We start from the raw sequence: 20,472 nt of genomic DNA on the forward strand, positions 1-20,472 counted from the left end.
AATTGGTAACTTGTTGTTCATATATGTCAGCTAGAAGTGTTTAAAAAGTAGACATAAAATACCACCAAGGTCAGAGGCTTGGGCATCTTTGGAGCTCTGGGTTATAGATCAGTTTAGGCTAGCTGTATTGTTAGACTTGACTGTTGCACAAAACTGTCTGCAAGATGCAGTCACTAAATTTTAAGAGAAAATAACTGATGTCATGGCTCACACTGGAGTCCTTACTTATGACTAATTCAGATAAAGCTTTCCAATGCTTTTTGGTTTTTTTTTTTCTTTTTCTTTTTTTTTCCCAGGCCATTAAGGATTAATTCACAAGCAGGCTTAGGGAACAGGGCACAGTAAGCCAAGAGATTTGACTGTTGGCAGTGACAGCTGTGTCAGAAACTAGTAGTACTGCTTGCTAGCCAGCTTGGAGATCTGGGTGAACCACGTTAAAGAACATTCTGGTTTTCAGCGTAAGGAAATATCTACTCCAATTACTGCATTCTTGTGTTACCCGCCCCTCGCAGAAAACTTGTAGGCAGTTGCACTGAGCTGTTTAAAGCCTTGGGGATGTCTTAGCTTCAAGTGACTCATGGTTTAGGAAAAATGCTGTGAGAAGAATGACTAGGCAAAATGAAGATGACAAATGCTTGCTTTAATGCTATGCCTCTATTATTTGGAGGGAGAGGTCACACCTATCAAATAGGACATACTATTTAGAACATGGAGGACGTAATGTGAACTTCTTATTTTACAGAAGACACAAGATGCAGACTCTTCACCATAATGCATACAATCTAAAGCCTTAACCAAGCTTCCACACTGTTAGAAGTGGATTAGATTTAAACTTGAAACCACCTAACACTGGCCTTTCATATGAAAAATCTTTTGGCTTTCCCTCTGCCCACCCCACCACTTTCCTGCAAAATTTCCATGCCCGTGAGAAGGTGGTGACCCCCTCCCTTTACCCAGGAGAACAGCGCAGTGCAGAAGTCTGAGTAAAATCAGTCTCTCTACCAGTGGACTCTAATTCTGTCCTAAAGGAATCATAAAACACAGTAATGGCAATATTGGCTCAGTGATGAAATTCACAGCATCAGCACCTACGACATATAGCCGCAGACCTCCAAATTTATTTGGCATTTACCAGGAAAAGCTACTCAATTACTATTCATGCATGTTGCATTTGAGACAGTGATCTAAAGATTTAAGGAAAGTAGAAATTACGCTTTGCTTTGCTGCCACAATGTTTTGGCATTTGAAATGCTGACTATCTTGATTTAAATGTCATCTGCAACGTGGGTCAAGTGTGAAGAAAAGATACATCTAGGAACCACTTTATGACTTGCGGGCCTCTATTCCTGATATTGCCTGGTGGCAGATGAAAAGCTGAGCTCCCAAAGGTATTAAGAGTAGCCACTTGTTTGCAAAAGGAGATTAACACCCACTGTTAGTCTTCTTGTTCCTCTAAGTTCATTTGAAATTGTAACAATTCGATCCAAATTAATCAGTGAAGCAGAGAAAAAAATGCCATCAACTTCAAGTGAGGGTACACAGCAAAGATATACTTCGAGACTCTCCAGGGAAAGGGAACATTTCACTAGTCCTCCCTAATGCACTGCCTAACAAAATTTTGCATGCTTTTCTTCTCAAAATAGGCTTCTGGAGACCACGAGGCACTGAACAGGAAGAGTGGCCCAACCTTCATACCAGCCGAGAAAGGGAAGCTGCGAGAGCTCTGAGTGCACCGGCTACACATCCAGAAGCTGAAATGCAGTAACTACCAAAATGTTTCACGGACATGAAATGTGCTGTGGGCTGCTTGAATCCTCCTATCTTTCGTAAAAGATATCATAAGAACCATACCTTCAACAACACACTGTAATATCTGATGCTAGCTGGAAATCTGAAATGAAAACCTATTAACTACTTGTTACATCTGCGCAAACTCACTGACTTCAATTTCTTTCATTTTTCTGACTTCTCTGAAGCTGGCTGGATAGCACTACAAGCAGAATCTGGTTTATTTTCTTTAAATATTTAAACTAATTTCCATTCTGGCCTTCAAAGCTCCCCAAGGTGCAATTTGATACGTTAAAAAAAAAAAAAAAGCATCAGCTTTTTTCTTTATTGCTTATTCATGTTTCCCACTTTGCAGTAATTCAGCACGGTAAACAAACAGCCTCTCTCTTATGTGCTGGTTTGAGTTCCAATTTTGGCAGTTTTGTAAACTAAAGTTTTACACTCCCACTGTAGTTAGGATAACTTCATTCCCTAATGGATACTTAACACATCTAATTACTCTATTTTTGAGCTGCAAGTGCTGTTGAAAAATGTCTCTGCTCTTTCATTCCAGGAGCTTCCAGCTGCAATGTTTTCTACTGAATAAAACATTTTCAGTGACTTTGCCCATAAATAATACAGCACAAAGACCAATGTAGTCCCAACTGTACATAATAACCTCAGAATTCCACTGAGGGTTTTCGGATGACATCATAATAAACTGCAAGAAAAAGCTGAAGATGTATTAAATTATAGTTTGGGTATATTTTATTCTTTTTTACACATAATAAGAAAGCTCAGACATTTGTCACAGTAATTTGAACATTTTTCTGGACTACTTCAAAACTAGAAAGGACATAATTTCAAAGCAGGATGTAGAGTCATATTTCATATTTGTAAGGACAAACTGAATGACTGAATATATCATTATTATTTATTTTGTATGTACAAATTCCCACGTTGTTTCTTCACACTCCTTAGTCAAATGTAAGGCTTTCTAAACTTAAAAAAAAAAAAAAAAATCAACCTCCCTTAAAACCTTAAGACCAATGTTGACAAACATTGACGTGGAATATCATTTTACTCCCCCATCAGTTGTGAAGGGATTATAATTGGGACCCCCCAGTCAAAGAGCTGGGTTGTGTCAAAATATCCCTGCAGCACTCCATGATCTCAAAGTCTGTTATTTAAATCTCAAAAGAAAATAACTCATTTTAACTGGTCATACAACTGTGACAGGGGAATGATTTGCTTAGGTGATTTTAGTCTGTTTTACATGTCTCTGTCTTGGAGTGCTTAGCCCTCTAATAGATGAAAGTGTTGAGGTGGTTAGCCCAGAAAGGAAGGATAACAACCATAGACACTTCATGTCCAGTTGGGAACAAACAAGGACTTGTCATGCCTGGGCATTTTGGGCCATGGGACACCAACTCCTCCTCCCCTTACCCAAGCCCAAGGAGCAGGGAGAAAGGGTTTATGAAGTGCAAGAGGATGCTCCTAATGGGGAGAGTCAGGAGATAACCATGCACCCAAAGTGAGAGGCTGCTTCTGCTCTTGGGTCTGAGCTCTGGTTTCCCATTGCAAATAAAACTTGGCTGCTATTGCAGACTTTTATCTGACTATGTGTGTGGAAAATCCTCACCTGGAGGATAAGTGCTGCAGTGAGACTGAGGTGATCGGCTAGCACGCAGTGACACTTGAACCTAACCTGCGAATTCACGGGAGGCCAAGGCTCCCCTGCCCAGTCTACATGAGTGGCTCACTGTCTCAGGGGGCATTTCAAAGAGATTTGGAAAGCAGCTGAACCAGAGGGAGCAAGATCTCAGGTAACAATACACAGAAGACAGGGAATCAACAAATGGAGTGAGAAAACTGAATTTTCCCTAAGGTCAGCATTGAGCCTGACTCGAAGGTCAGGTTCTTACCTTTCTGGAGGAAGAAATACAGCAGAACGTGCCCCTCTTTTCTTTAAAGCCACTCTGTCATTTTCACAAAGAAGGATTTATGGGAATTGCTAACTTTGTCACTCTCACAGACTTTCATGGACTTGTAGCCTCAAGATTAAAAACTTGCTATGGAAAAACGGCCAGCTGCCCCTTGGAGTGCTTGGCTAGCTAATGCTTCACTGTATTTTCTAGTCTCTGCTTTGACCCAAGCAGAAAGATTTGGGGGGTGGGGGAGGTCACTGGAGCAGGTGGGACTGAGGATAACTCAGCATGCAACTTCCTAAAGGAGAGGAGACTGGAGAACAGAAGGGCAGAGTGAGAGGGTAGGAGACCTAGAAAGGTTCCTGTGGTATGGAGAGATAAGATGACCTGGAAAAAAAGGATTGGAAGGTGTGACAGAAAAAGAGTTCACCATAAAAGGAACAGGAGAAGACAAGGACGTTCACGTTAGGGAGGCATGAAGCAAAAGAAGCAATAGACAGAAAAAAGAGAACAATGTGATCTGTTAATGTAGTAACAGAGCACCTGGGAGCAGAAGCAGCAAAGATGACCAGTACGGGAATTTTTATTGTTCGTTGCTATTAACACATCTTTGCTTGGCAAGAAAAGGTGAATTCAGCTTTGAGCTCCCCATACATTGAAGAAGCATTGGGCTCCTACTGATCAAAGTGATAGAGCACAAGTACTGTCGGATGCATTTGAATGGAAAGCATAGCCTGAAAACACACAGAAACATTTTATACGTTCGCAATTCAAATACCCATACACTGGTTATCTTAAACTCAATTGCTTCTTTCAAAATATGTATGTGTGCATACATATGTATGTATATGTGCCTGTGAACACTATCTGCCAGAGGCCAACAATTCTGATCCTAAAGATCCTAAAGTGTCTCCAGGGAGACTGGAAATCTATGGTATATTGTTATTTTTCTAGTTTCCAAACTACTTTGCAGGATGATAAATATTTCTCCCTTTTCTCACACTTAAGTAGAACACTCATACCCCTCTACATGTGTATATATGTTCACCCTCCTTTCCCTCAATTCGTTCTTTATCAACTTACTGGATGGAGTTCTCAATGCGTGTGATGGTGAGGAAAGCTGCTAGGTTTGCCGTGTAGGAGGAGATGACAATCAAAGCAAAAAGCCACCAAGCCCCCATCATCAGTCGGGTTGCCAGGGTTGTGTACGGAACCTCTCCTCCTGTGGGGAAGAAGGAAAAGCAGGATTTTTCATTTAGCAGAAGGAAACCCAGACCCTCATTGCTCATACATTGCTCAGGAGAACTAGTCCCCAAGGTCAGCAAGTTTCCACTAAAGCAGGTTGCTTCAGTAAACTGAGGAGGACTTGGAGTCACACGTTCTTTGCAAAGAAAAGTAGTGAAGGAAGCCCACGCTGTCAGCCGTCATGACTGTATTTAATCTCTTTTGCTATTGTGCCTTTAATTGCAATTCATCTGCCAGCCCTGTCCAGTAATGGAAATAGACTTTGAGATCTCAGAACAAAAAGAGCAAAAGTAAATTCTTACAATGTTCTTTCCTTAGAGATCTTATCTACAATCCTTAATTAAGTTTTTCATGCATTCTTAAGAACATAAAGTTAAAAAAACCTCATCAAAACACAATTATTTTTCACATTTCTGTAGGCAGGCAGATGCTCATGAGAACCGTATGTATGTGTACAAGTTGCTGCAAGTGAACGTGGATGTACAAAAAAACCCACCCCACAAACAACCCACATGTACTGAAGAAGATTGCAAAATTGTTTTGTATTCCCATAGTTGCTTTCCTTTAATATTCAACTGCCATGTAAACAAAACATTAGCAGCGACTAAACCTGCCAGGATCTGAGCTGCACATCACCGCTTGTGTGAACAGAGCCTGGTTTAGGAAGCGGTGGAAAGCGTTATTTTTTATTCAAATAGCTGCCACCCAAAAGACACTAGTTTGGAGTCTTTGAAAGAACTCTTTCAGTTGAAAAACATACGAACCACAGACTTTTAGATAAAGGAAAAATTAATTGTTTTAAAAATACCCATTTTGTCCTCAGTACAAGTTTTGTCACAGCTACAAGTAACTAAGGGGGACAGGTGAATGCAGCAACCACCCACAGTCAACAGCTCGAGATGTTCACCCTTTTCCACTCCCCCTATACTCAGCAATTTGAAAAGTTGTCATTATTTTTGAGGTAGCTTTCTCATATGCAAAAATCTAATGATAGTACAATAGCTGGGATTTTCAAAAGGAAAAGCAGTTTGTTACAGATTCAATCATCTGTAAGTATTTCATGCTGGATCTTCACTGACGTAAAAACTCCTTCACATTTTCCCAGCAAGTAGGTTTAATAGGAATAAAAATTACAATTATTCTCATGCCAAATACAAGTAATATTCAATTATGTACACAAACTCGATATTTAATCAATGCCTGAATGTGAAGGATCACCTTACTGTTTTGTTCAAAGTTTATCCTACCTATACAAAGCATTGGGAACTCTGCATCACCAAGCTTTTTTCGTGCTTCAGTGATGTGGAGTTGTACCATATGTGAAATACTAACTGACTCCATTCATTTATATTTTTGGTATATAAGTATTGAAATCCTTTGCCTTTTAAGAATCCAGTATCGAAAGACAAAATCTATATTTGACCCGCACAGTTGGAAATAAATTTCCTTTTATTTTCAAGATGCCATGTAATTATCTGAAATAAGAATCTACTGATCAGATTGGGAGATATTATTCCAATATAAGGACTTTAAAAGGTGAACATTAACTTCAATATCTGAAGATTTGGTTTTCTCTCCCACATAAATTTTAAATGATTTTTAATAGAATATCTCTACTTTACAAGTTTTTGCAATCTCTTTGGAATATTTAATTTTAAAATGATTTTTAATAAAATGAAAAAAGCAGACAGCTATATCAATTTATCAGAACAGGCCTTTTAACTTTCAGGTGCCAATCCCTCCAGATAATCTTCATATTGAATTAAAATGGATAGAGAGATAGAGAAGAAGCCAATGAACTCATGGACATCCTTGCATTTTCATTTTTCAGCTTAATGAGTAAAACTTTAAGTTTTCACATCTTTTTTATTGAAATGAAATCTCAGAAAGGAGAGGACCACTGAAAGTCACACACCTGCCTTCTGGTTTTCAAGAAAGGATGCTGTGCAACACATGACCATGAAAGCCATCATAGACCCCTCAGCCACAGCGTTCCCCTACTGTTCATATGGTGCATTTTTCCCATATGTCCGTATGGTTGTTCCCACTGTTCACCCGTTACTTTTCTTTTTTAACGCCCATGTTAACAATAGACTTGAAAAAACTGTGAGTGCCGGTCATCCCCAGTGCTTTTACTTCACCCAGGTGTTTGTGAAGTCTCGTTCCATTCACAGCTATACCTTGTATACCTGCAGTCAATAAATGAAGCCTGAGGACAAAGCTTGCATCCAAGTACACGTGCAAGAAACATATCAAAATAATTCATCGCTTCTGCCCCTATTCTAAAATCTTTGCACTAATGTTTCTTAAACCGCCATTTCTAGAGCAGGACTGACACTGCAACTGCATAGGGACATGATTTTTAAGCAGTGCAGACAGTACAGCACCTCTCCCAGTGAAAGAAAGAAAGAAACAAAAATCAAAGGAGATCTTTTACTGCCATAGTATCATTTCTTTGGCATCTATTAGGAGATTTAATGTGATACAGTCTTGTTCTATTGTAGTGTTTGCTAAAACACTTCCCGCACCGTGACAGCTCACCTTAAGAAACTTCTTCACTCCCTTCCCCCAATTTTGTTTCTAGGGATAAAACTTCCCAGAGTTTTCTTTCAGTCCAAATTTACATGTTTTCTCAGTGCAGAAAAGTACCAGGAGAGCAACAAGCATTGGTTTTCTATTAACATTACCATGAAAGGGAGCTACAGACCGAACAGCCACTGTTGTCGACTATAAATTAGTATGCAGAAGGGACATGCATGTAAACCTCCCAGGGCTCTGCTTCCCGATATCTAGTATGAGTTTCAGGTGCATGGACATCTTTATGGTTGACAGCATGTTCTAGTTACGAGGGATTTTGCATAGGACACACAGCGCAAGGGAGGAGGTAGCCAAGAAGATAAAACAAGTTTTTCTCTGATGTTGTCTTTCGTATCATACCAGCAAAGCTTAATAACTCCTAATGGCAAAGGGTACCACCTGGTGCCAGGCAAACACATGCTGGTGACCGGAATAAAATCTATCACACCTCATTTCTATAGCAAAGTTCATCAATGGGAGTTAACATGCTGGTTGTGGTTACACCAAAACCACTACTGCGTGGTAGTCTCCTAAGCAACACGTAAAAAAACTGAGCTCCGCTTATGAAACAAATGGATATCAAAGAAGACAATCAGCAGTCCTGGAGCTGCTTTGTCATCTTAAGAGACAGACATCATATGTATACAGAGGCTGTATTATTCTTTAGACTTGGTCCTTCCAATACACTGGCAGAGTGGTGTAATGCGGCACAAAATGCCCTTACCTGTAGATCACCTATGTTGTGGCTACAACTCCTAGTATAATTCAGCTGACACTTTTGATGTGTACTAAAAATCATTTAAAAATCTAATCTGCCTTTATAATTTTCAGATTGCATGTTCAGGAAGGAAAAGATATTTTCCAGAGCAAAAAGCAATCTTATTGGGAGTTTTCTGAAAGAGCTGAATTACTGTGGAAGTGACAGTGAAAGAAATTACTTTTAGTCCTCCCACTCTCATCTAATGCAGCTCTCCTTCATCAATCCTAGACCAGTTTAATGCTGGCCCACTTCAGATGACAGGCTTAGACTGCAACTTATCTTATGAATTTTTGTTTATTCCCATTTCTTTCCAAGTGCTTCAAGCTAAATATCAGAGGGTAAGAAAAATAACGCATTGTCTTGACAATGCAAACAATATAACATATAATTATGACAGACCTAATTATGAGGAAAACCCAACTTTAGAAGATAAAATGTGAACCTGTACACAATATATGCAATTTTTGTTACTAGTCACCCAGGCAGTAAACGTGCAAGATAAGTTCTCTCTCTGATTTAATATCGATTTAACAACTTCACTGGGAATGCACAATATTTATAAATAAAATACATTTGCTTAACAGCTCAAAAATACTTTTTTTATGATTCCTAAAGCAAATAGTTTGGCAGCATAGAGCCCCAAATGTTGAGAAAACTTGGAATTGAGTAGTGAGAACAATAATGCCTTTTGAAGATTAATTATTGAAATGTACTTTATAAACAACTACAGGCACAGAGAAGAGCCATAAACCACCATTATTTCAAGTCCTGAATTTGATAGCTCTACTAAATGACGTTTCTGGGGGGAGTTGAGAGCTGGACTGGCAGTCTGCTGCAGCTACTCCATATGTGAAGAGACAGACTCAGATGAGAAGGCTCTGCCCTTCTACAGGAAGGACACTACAGGGATCATGGCTTGCAATTTCCATTTGTGATAACCACAGCTGCCAGGGAAATCCCAAATACTACATTCTTATTATAGACAAGACTCAATTTGTCACTAATGCTTACCATCAAGGCTACTCTACAATCCTCACTTCAAGAATGTATCTTAGTAGCCAATAGCTTTGTCAAATTTCAATCATTTAAGCTGCAATACTCTCTGCTAGAGCTCTGCAGTGAGCTGGATTTCTGCATAAGGATTTTTAGCCATTTTTTTTTCCCAGATAATTTTGAAAACCATGAATAAGATGTTAATTGTGATTGTTTTGCTGAGGAACTCTAATACTATCAAACTTGAAAGCAAGGATTTTGATTGTGTTTGAAAAGGAAGGTGAAGAAATAATAGGGTGGGTTATCTGGGGACAGATTTTGGCTTTGTTTTTTCTCGCAAAAATTCTGTCCACATTCAGTGAATTATTGGCCTTTGGAAAAAAACACAAAGGACCAGGAGTTGGCTGCAGTTTAGCCTTTAGCTTGTTAGAACAGTCACATCAATTATGCTGTGCATCTGCAATTTCCATTTGCACAAATATAAAGTGTGGAGTTCTGTTGCAAACAGTTTAGATCAATGTATGTCTTACGTTTTCTTTGTGAAAGGGACATTTAATAGAGAGTGGGTGTAAAGGGAATAGTTTGTATTAACAAAGTGGCAAAGGCATTTTATATTTCAGCTATTTTTGCCATAAGAAACAAAACCTAAAGTTTGACTGAGCTCTGTTATCTTTACAAAAGTCTGCAAAGCAGAGCTCTTCAAAGGCAGAATCTTTCAGGGCATTAGCTGTTGCTATTGTTCTGTTAAAAACTTTCTTGATAATATAAAATCTCTCCTGTTTTCAATTGGAAACGTTCAATGCAGTATAGGACAAAAAAATACTTTACAGTCAATGAAGCCTGTACCTATTTCTACCGGCTGTGAAATAAATGCAGCTTGGAAGTTGTTGGAAAAATCTCATCATGAATTTTCCTTCCTTTCTATCCATTTTTCACCCATACTTTTCCATTCTTGCTTGAACTGTGCAGAGTGCATTCATTTCCATAACACAGAAGTTGGCATGTCGTAACCTGAGTTTGTAATATTACATTGTGTCCTGAAGTTAACACCCATTGACCACAGCAGGCACGACACGTATTCTTCAACAGGAGAATACAACCCCTTGAATCAGTAATGCCTTCCAAATAAGCTTGTAAAAATCAGTGGCTGAATTCCCTAGTCTTGCAAATATTGGCACATTGCAGGGGATTGAGAGCAGGGAAGGAACGGAGCATGAGGCAGGGCTGGCAGCCAGATTCTACAAGGTCTGGACAAGTTCAAGAGCCAGCTATTGCTTTTACTCACCACACCACCTGTTTCTCTCCCAGCATTTTGATTTCATTAAAGTGTAGTGATTTTTTTAAAATTTATATATGAAAAGACACATTCAGATATTTTCTTTCCCACATGAAACGTTCCTTCAGGTCTTACTTCCTAAAGAGAAAGCACTGCATCTAGGTATTATTACTGCCGTTAATATTAATAATTAATATTAATTAACACTATCAATTATTATAATAATATTAATACTGTGTCAATACTCCAAATATATTAAGTGGTAAGTTATAGGAATTGGTTTTTTGGTTCACTGTAAGTATCATAGAATGGTTTGGGCAGGGACACTTTCCACTAGACCAGGTTGCTCAAAGTCTCATCCAGCCTGGCCTTGAACACTTCCAGGGATGGGGCATCCACAACTTCCCTGGGCAACCTGTTCCAGTGCCTTACAACCCTCATAGTAAAAAATTTCTTCCTAATATCTAATCTAAATCTACCCTCTTTCAGTTTAAAACTGTTATCCATCATCCTATTGCTACTATCCCTTATAAAAGAGTGCCTCCCCATCTTTCCTGTAGGCCCCCTTTAAGTACTGGAAGGCCGCTATAAGGTCTCCCCAGAGCCTTCTCTTCTCCAGGCTGAACAACCTCAACTCTCTCAGCCTATCTTCATAAGAGAGGTGCTCCAGCCCTCTGATGTTCTTCATGGCCCTCCTCAGGCCCTGGTCCAACAGGTCCATGTCCTTATGTTGGGGGCTCCAGAGCTGGATGCAGTACTCCACGTAGGGCCTCAGAGCAGAGTAGAGGGAGAGAATCACCTCCTTTGACCTGGCCACACTTCTTTTGATGCAGCCCAGGATGCGGATGGTTTCCTGGGATGCAAGCGCACATTGCCAGCTCATGTTAAGCTTCTCATCAACCAACACCTCCAAATCCTTCTCCTCAGCGCTGCTTTCAAGCCATTCTCCACCCAGCCTGCATTTGTGCTTGGGATTGCCTCGACCCACATGCAGGACCTCACACTTGGTTTTCTTGAACTTCATGAGGTTGGCATGGGCCCACCTCTCATGCCTGTCAAGGTCCCTCTGGATGGCATCCTTTCCCTCCAGCATGTTGACCGTTCCATACAGCTTGGTGTCATTGGCAAAATTGCTGAGGGTACACTCCATCCCAACTTCCATCTCACCAACAAAGGTGTTAAACAGCATGGGTCCCAGTACCAACCCCTGAGGAATGCCACTCATCACTGGTCTCCACTTGGACATCGAGCCACTGACTGCAACTCTTTGAGTGCAACCATACAGCCAATTCCTTATCCACCAAGTGGTCCATTGGACAAGGATGTCACGCGGGACAGTGTCAAATGCTTCGCGCAAGTCAAGGTACCAAATTTATCCTATCTCTGTCTATACTGAAAATTTCCTTGCATATCCTCTGTTATCAGCTTCCAGCAGTATTCTCTCTTTTCAGGTACTATTCAGTATCTAGCTCGAGTGTGGCTCCCAGCAATACTTTAAAAAACATTTTTCTGTATGCCACTGGTGTACTTACCATGGACATGCTTTGGCTTCCTTTTCCGTGTTACTTCTACAGCCTTCCTCCTCCTTCTCTGTATGATTTTGAGGAGAAGGACTGTTGTTGTACTCTTTGAGAAAGACTAATATTTCATATAAATATGTATCTTCAATACCAGACTTTTAATGGAACTTTTGGAACTGTTAAGCGTCTGTCTATATTTGTGAAGGTTTTCAAGTTGTTACACACATATATTAACATAGAGGAAACACTTGAGTTGATGGTTCAGTTTGATCTTTAGGCTTTACATTAGATTTTTTTTGTCAGCATTCTAAAACCTGCCCAACGGTCCAAGACTTGGATCAACAAATAGTGGTCCTGGAAGTTCGTTAACAAGCTCTTTTAAAATGTTTGGGTGAAAATTGTTTGGATTTGCTGATTTGAAAACATCTGACATTGGCAGCTGCCATTTAAGAAAGTATTTAATTAGAGACAGATATTAATTTAATCTATATTAATTAATTTTACCTGTATTAATTTAATTAATATAGATATTATTTAGTAGAAAGTATTTAATTTGCTTTTCCACAAACACAGAAGAGAAATATTAATTGCTTTCCCAGCAAAACTATTTTGAATGGTATCACCTTCACTTAATGCACCACTATCCTTAAAGTTTCTCTGGCTCCTAATAAAATTTTTAAGCCCTCCTTTTTGTTGTTCTCAACGCTGACTCAGCTCTGTGTACACTTGCTCCCCAGGTCATTTTTCCTGAAGTTTGTAGCTCTAACTCTTTGGTGTAATCAATGTTCCTTTTTCTTTCCATCTGCTCTATATGTGCATTCAAGATGCTTCAGCATCGGCAGCCTGAGACTTGAAACATACATCATTCAGATTGAATGCCCCTATTATATCTCACATTTCCCCATACACATTACAGATATACACTAGAGGAGCCAATCATCCTCAACTCCAGTGTGATTTGGTGGTCTACAGCAAACATCGACTCCCATCTCATTTTGTACTCCAGCCATTAACACATGGTCCCACAAGAAATCAAGCTCAAATCTTTCCAAGTTCTCAATGCCTCTGAAATACCTAATGCCATTTTGACATACTGACACTCTTCTTCCCCTTTTGCCCACCTTGTCCACCTGTCTTTCAGTACTTCAGTGTGTCAACACTGCAAAGACCAAATCTATATTTCTAAGTGAGAAACTCCTACTGTTCTTGTTCTGGCACTGGTCTATAGGCAACTAAAGAATGCATTCACTTTGTCATTTGGTGCCCTGATTAATTTTTTTCCCCTTAATGTCTTACTTCTGAACTAAACAATCACTTACTCTCTCCCATTTGTTGTTAGTGTAATGATCCCCTGACTAATCTCATTACACTTGCTCCCTGGAAGACTGTTTCCTTTCAGCTGGGTGGAAAGAACTGCCCTCATTGCCCTCCCAGAAGGGAAGCAATGATCCACAAAAGAAAGCTCTCCTCATTTATTTCTCCTGTTTATGTGACAGGAAGAATATCTGAGACGAACTTTCTTCTCCTTCAGGCTTATTTCAAATCACTCCTAGACATCTGAAATTTGTAAAGTAGCTTGAGAAGCTGCATTTTATACATGCTTATAGATTCTTAACAACAACTCTGGAAGCCAGCTAACCTGAGGGTATATACCCAACCTTGTGCAGGTAGATGTAGGCTCCCTCCAGCCTCCTACCAAAGAGGCCAGGCATGAGCCAGCTCCAATCTGAAAGAGAGATTACTGTGCTACCTTGTCACTCTTGGTTACTGCTGGCCAGCAATCACCTCCAAGTTATATTTCATATCTTGTAAACTCCCTCTAAAAATCCTCCATTTGCCACTGCTGTGCATCTGTTTGGATGTGCCTTTGGCATTTGACTTGCATACTAAGGCTCATTGCTCAGCTCTGTTTCCTCATTAACAGGAAGAGATTACCCATGCTGAGTTTTCAAATGCTGGGGCCAATCAAGGACCAGTGGCACTGCCACTAAGCCCTCATCAAGTTGCGGCCCACTGTACCCATCTCATAAATCTGGTCTGAGGGTCTTGACACACAACCACATGGACAAATAGAAATATCCCAAAGATGGCCCACCTGACTATTTACAAATATTTTGCTTGAAACACGGGATCCTCAGTCATGTTCTTTGAAATCACAGAATGGTCAGGGCTGGAAGGGCCCTCTGGAGATAATTTAGTCCAACCCCCCTGCCAAAGCAGGGTCACCTACAGCAGGTTGCACAGGACGGCATCCAGATGGGTTCTGAATGTCTCCAGAGCGGGAGAATCCACCCCCTCTCTGGGCAGCCTGTTCCAGTGCTCTGCCATCCTCAAAGTAAAGAAGTTCCTCCTCATGTTTAGATGGAATTTCCTATGTTCAAGGTTGTGCCCGTTACCTCTTGTCCTATCACTGGGCACCATTGAAAAAAGACTGTTCCCCTCTACTGGGCACCCTCCCTTTAAGCATTTATAAATACTGACAAGATCTCCTCTCAGTCTTCTTTTCTCTAGACTGAAAAGACCCAAACCCCTCCTCTCTCTGAATCTAGAAAATGCTCTAGCACCAAGGAAAGGCCTAGTGCTACCCAGTGCCAAGCATTTCAGCCTACTAAAGTGTTGGCTCACCACTGGGTTAGCAACCTACAGAGAGTTTGTAAGTTTGAGTCTCTGCTTCTTCTATTGTCAAATCATTTCTCTATCTGTCTTCAAATACCAAGTCTGCCCAGCTTGCTGTCTCTGCTGCAACGGCTTCATTCTAGTGACAGAGGGCTAATCATTTGGCCACCAGACTCCCTTGAAAAACTCTGCCAAGATACAGCAGGAACTGCCATAGACATCCTTGATTAAAATTTTGTTTGAAAATTAATCTGCGAAAGTCTGTCAGACACAGCTACTCACTACATGCTTCCAATCACTTGTTTATGCAGAGCTCCCCTTTTCTCCCTGGATCTAATTTATACACAACAGTAGTTAGAGGCTCTATAAAGCTAAAAAATAATTCATGACAATAGCACTACTAAGGGCAAGTCTAGGAGGGCAGCCAGATACCACATCCCTTCAGGTAAACGGCAGTTGTAGGTATAAAGGTCAGCTTTAACTCTGTTTTCATCCTCAGGTACTGAATATGGGCTTTCTATAATGTTCAGCATTTCCATTTTGAGAAGGAATGGGTCAGAGTCTCTTCTAAATCACTCCAAAGCCGTGACAAGACCGTGCAGGATTCAGCCTCAGATTAATCTAGATAGAACTGCGCTCTCTCTGCTACCACTTTTTAAAGCTGCTGCTTTTTTATAGCTGTAAAACCATTCCATAAACCAAACCCCTATTCATCCTAAACATAATGACCAGGTTTGCAAAGAAGAAAGCAGAGAATGAAAACAGAGAAAATTTGTCTCATGGGAGAAGCAATAGCAAGTCAAAACCAAAATCTAATGGACTTTGTTTAAAGCTGTATTAAAGAGAAATTCAAGCCTCTGATTAAAAATGAAAACAGTACGATAATGAACATTTTTACTTACTTTTTCTACTCAGGGATTTTTAGATAAAACCCAAACATTTAAATATACACTGAAAGTAGAAAAAAGGGTCTAATAACTGCATTCCAGAAGAAAGGGATCTAATGTGATAACGGAAAGTCTAAGTTCTTTTCAGCTGAGCTGAGATTCCAATTTTCTGCATCAGTAGCAATGATAATGTTACACAAACAGTGTTCAATCCTTAAATTAATTCCCATTAAATCAATGTCCTCAAAGGCCAAACAGTCCTTCAATAATTACCTGATTAAAATGATGTTAGCATAACATATTAGTTATAGTATATTTATAATTCCCTTCCCAACAATAAATTGTTTCTTTCCACTCATCTTGCTGAAACAGTGACAATGAGGCAAAAGTTGGGAAGGGAAGCACATCATATCACCATGTAGCAAACAGCTGCAATGCAGCTTCTCCAAGTATCGGTGATACTTCAACAAACACACATTAATCAGATTTGCATTTCTATTATGTAGTATTTACAGTATGAATCTTCAAGAGCTATAGGAATTAATTCCTTGCTTTTAAGCCTGGGCCCAAAAAATAAATTTCTTCTTTCAGATATTAGCAACTTTGCATTGGTCATATACCATCTTTCTGTGCAATTAGCAAAATATGATGTTTTCAATTAAAAATCAAAGCGCATGACAGATAAACGGAAATATTACAAATCATAGTGTGCAGCAGTTTAATGCCAATACATTGTAGTGACTTGTGCAACATAATTACACAAAGACGGAGGATGGATAGACTTTACAGTGCTTCTAAAATTTCTGGAAAATGTATCATAGAAGTATATCTTGTTTTTCTCTTCTGCTGTCATTACAAAAGAAGAGTAATGACTGCAGCTAAAGTTTGAAAATGGAGGCATCTGCTCGTATTTGCTGAAGTTACTGGGAGCTCTTAGATGAAGCATTACTAGACTTACACTACACATATCCAGATGCTGAAATATCACCCAAGTCCTGATATTTGAAAGTAAATCTTTTGATTGCTATAACTATGACCAGATTGGAACTGTGAGGCTTGCTGCCCACATCTAACAAATAAATTGGCCAGAATCTCTCTTATTATTGGTGCTGAAATGCATTGTTTTATCAGAAGACTTAGCAGGGTTTCAAATTTAATTTTGGGGTTACCAAATACATCACCATTCAATTACATAATCATAAAATAATTGTGCAATAAGACTAGCAATTTTACCAACAGCTGTTTACTCAAAAGAAGTTCTGACCAGATAATCTTTTGTTGCCACTTTTACAGCATAGGACAGTAATTTTACATGATATAACTATAAGCATAAACACACGCAGAGGCAAACACAGACTAGAGCTCCACCTGCATGTGTAACAAACACGAGGAGCTTCTGCGGACCTTCCTCTACCACACTGTGATGTCCGCTTTTAAGATTGCACCTGACTGCATGCCTGTATAATGGCACTATTTGCAGCCACTGCGAATGCATCAAAATCATGTATGTTTGCTATTGTTTTAGAGAATATTGGCACCCGGTCTTAACAAATAACCTTGCACACTGGCAACCTTCTGATTAGATTTTCAAGAGATGCTGAGACCCAATCTCCCCGTTACTAATGGCTGGATACAAATGCTCTAAAGCCTCAAACAATCAGCCACAATTATCATCTACGGTACATATTCATAAGCGGCTAAGAAGCTAACTGTCACATACAGTTTGCATAGTGGTGGCCTTTCCATAGACTACTGACAATGCTACACGTAGTACCTTCCGGGACGGCAAAAAGAACTGTGCACAATGGACTGAAAACAGGCCATCTGTACATACAATTAACATTAAACTGAACAATGTCATTAATGAGGTATTAAAGTGCTGCTTTAGCTAAGAGCCTGTCAGGGAGGACATTATGAACACGAAGGAGAAACAGTCCCCTTTGGCTGAAACTGAGCAGCTATGAAACAAGCAAAACAAAAGACAATTCAGTGAGACCATATGGACAAACATTAATTCCAGTAAAGCCTCCGCGTCTTTTGACAGGTACTTTTCCCCATCATCTTTTTTTTTTTTTTTTTACCTCCACACAGCTCTGTGACTCCAGATTTTGGGGGTGAAGGGAATTTTTCAAAAAAGATCACATACTGAAAGATAGTTTGTTGCTTGAACTTTCAAAGTATTATGAAATGCTTTATAAATCTGTTCTTGCAAAATTTCCAAGCATCCATCATCACAGAGTGGCACCTGACTAATTCAGAAGCAAGTGAATCACAGACATCTCAGATACATTAATTCAGTTTTCATGTCACTAATTCTAGTTATCCCTTAATTTTCAGAGTGCTTCTCTGCAATGAACTCCTAACCTTACAGAATTCAATCATCACTAATGTGGGAGCTCTAATTATGTTCCTAAAAAACACATTTTAAAATTTAAACTAAAATTTCACTTCAGGTACATCAAAGTGATCTCTAAAACTCAGATGACCTAAAGTAGTACTATGACAGTTCATAGTGAACAGACAAAAGAAGAAACCCCTCATCTTTTCAAGTTTCACTGACACTAATGCTAGCATGTCAATTATTGATGAAAATCACTAATACAAATGCTTATGTCTGAAAGTTGAATAGCCTTTTTTTTTTTTTTTTTTTACTGCAAATCAGCTATCACCCTGTTTAGGATCACAACTCAGATTGTTGCTAGAAGTGAAAAGCGACTTCAAAGATCGAATCCTTGAAAGCAAGGATTGATGAGGGGATAAATAGGAAAAGCCAACTGATCAATGCCTGACACCAAGACTGGTGTCATCGGCAGGACTTCGGGTTCTTTGACCACAGGCTGCTTTACAAGACATCAGGCCTGCTGGCAACAGATGGGGAACACCTATCTCAAAGGGGAAAAAGGATCCCGGGGCAAGAGCTAGTGGGGCTCATTGAAAGGTCTTTAAACTAGACTCAAAGGGGGATGGGGATAAAACTGGGATTGCTAGTGAGGAGCCGGGGAGCAGCATGGCAATACCTGTGGGACAGCGTGATGGTAAGGTCTTACAGTCAGCTGTCTCAGGGGAGATGGGGGATGGTGATCCATGTGGCAGCAAAGACATAAAAGTTGATAGGCTGATAACTTTGGAAGCATCTGAGACTGGTCTGGTGGAAACTAGGGCTTCTCCCTCCAAGAAGGCAGCAGGATCATTAGCCCAGCTGAAGTGCATCTATACCAATGCACACAGCATGGACAACAAGCAGGAGGAACTGAAGGCCATTGTGCAGCAAGAAAACTACGATATAGGTGCCATCACAGAAACGTGGTAGGACAGCTCGTATGACTGGAGTGCTGCAATTGATGGCTACCAACTTTTCAGAAGGGACGGGTGAAGAAGGAGAGGTGGCGGAGTGGCCCTCTATGTTAGGGAGAGATATGAATGTCTAATGCTTAATGACAGCGATGATAAGGTCGAGTGTCTATGGGTAAGAATCCAGGGGAAGGCCAACAAGGCAGATATCGTGTTGGGAGTCTGTTACAGACTGCCCAATCAGGAAGATGAAATACTGATAAAACACTGATGAAATACTCTATAAGCATATGGGAGATGTTTCATGATCACTACCTCTAGTTCTCAAGGGGGACTTCAACTTCCCAGATGTGTGCTGGGAATACAATACAGCAGAAAGGGAACAGTCTGTAGGGAACAGTCCTGGAGGTTCTTGGAGTATGTGGAAGATAACTTCCTGACACACCTCCTGGACCTGCTGCTTGTTAATAGAGAAGGACTTGTAGTAATGGTTGGAGGCTGTCTTGGGCATAGCAATCATGAAATAATAGAGTTTTGGATTCTTGGTGAAGTAAGGAAGGGGGTTAGCAGAACTGCCACCTTAGACTTCCATAGGATAGGCTTTGGCCTGTTCAGGAGACTGATTGGCAAAGTCCTTTGGGAGGCTGTCCTGAAGGGCAAAGTCGTCCAGGAAGGTTGGGCTCTCCTCAAGAAGGAAGTCTTAAAGGTGCAGGAACAGGCCATTCCCACATCCTGAAAGATGGGCTGGCGGGGTAGAAGACCAGCCTAGTTGAACTGAAAGCTTTGGCTGGAATTCAGGAACAAAAGGAGAGTTTATGGCCTTCGGAAAAGGGGGCAGGCCACTCAGGAGGACTACAAAGAAGCAGTAAAGCTATGCAGGGAGAGAATTAGAAGGGCCAAAGCCCAGCGAGAACTCAATCTGGCTATTGCTGTAAAAGACAATAAAACATGCTTCTATAAATACATTAACAAAAGGACGACTAGGGAGAATCTTCCTCCTTTATTGGATGCAGGGGGAAACAGAGTGACTAAGGATGAGGAAAAGGCTGAGGTACTTAACGCCTTCTTTGCCTCAGCCTTTAATAGCAGGACTAGTTGTTTGCTGGGTACCCAGCCCCTTGAGCTGGAAGACAGGGATGGGGAACAGAATGAGACCTCCATAATTCAAGAGGAAATGGTGAGTGACCTGCTGCACCACCTAGACATACACAAGTCTATGGGGCCAGATGGGTTACAACCAAGAGCGCTGAAGGAGTTGGTGGATGTGCTCACCAGCCCACTCTTCATAATTTATCAGCAGTCCTGGCTAACGGGGGAGGTCCCAATGAACTGGAGATTAGCAGTTGTGATGCCCATCTACAAGAAGGGCCGGAAGGAGGATCTGGGGAACTACAGACCTGTCAGTCTGACCTTGGTGCCAGGGAAGCTCATGGAGTAGATCATCTTGAGTGCCATTACATACTATTTACAGGACACCAGACGATCAGCCCTAGTCAATACGGGTTCATGACAGGCAGGTCCTGCTTAATGAACCTGATCTCCTCCTGTGACAAGGTGACCCATGTGGTGGATGAGGGAAAGGCTGTGGATGTTATTTACCTGGACTTCAGTA

General features: G+C 40.5%; 1 protein-coding gene across 1 annotated transcript in view; it reads right to left on the bottom strand.

The window, feature by feature from the left end:
* LOC104284709 (glutamate receptor ionotropic, delta-2) overlaps window positions 1-20,472 on the bottom strand; it is a 139,677-nt gene that overhangs the window by 105,300 nt on the left and 13,905 nt on the right. Inside the window, exon 3 of the mRNA XM_009883077.1 lies at window positions 4,779-4,917. Coding sequence (XP_009881379.1) covers window positions 4,779-4,917 — 139 coding nt within the window. The remainder of the gene's footprint in view (window positions 1-4,778; window positions 4,918-20,472) is intronic.

Source organism: Charadrius vociferus, unplaced genomic scaffold (assembly GCF_000708025.1).
Source record: "Charadrius vociferus isolate BGI_N301 unplaced genomic scaffold, ASM70802v2 scaffold410, whole genome shotgun sequence".
In the NCBI taxonomy this organism is placed as follows: Eukaryota; Metazoa; Chordata; class Aves; order Charadriiformes; family Charadriidae; genus Charadrius; species Charadrius vociferus.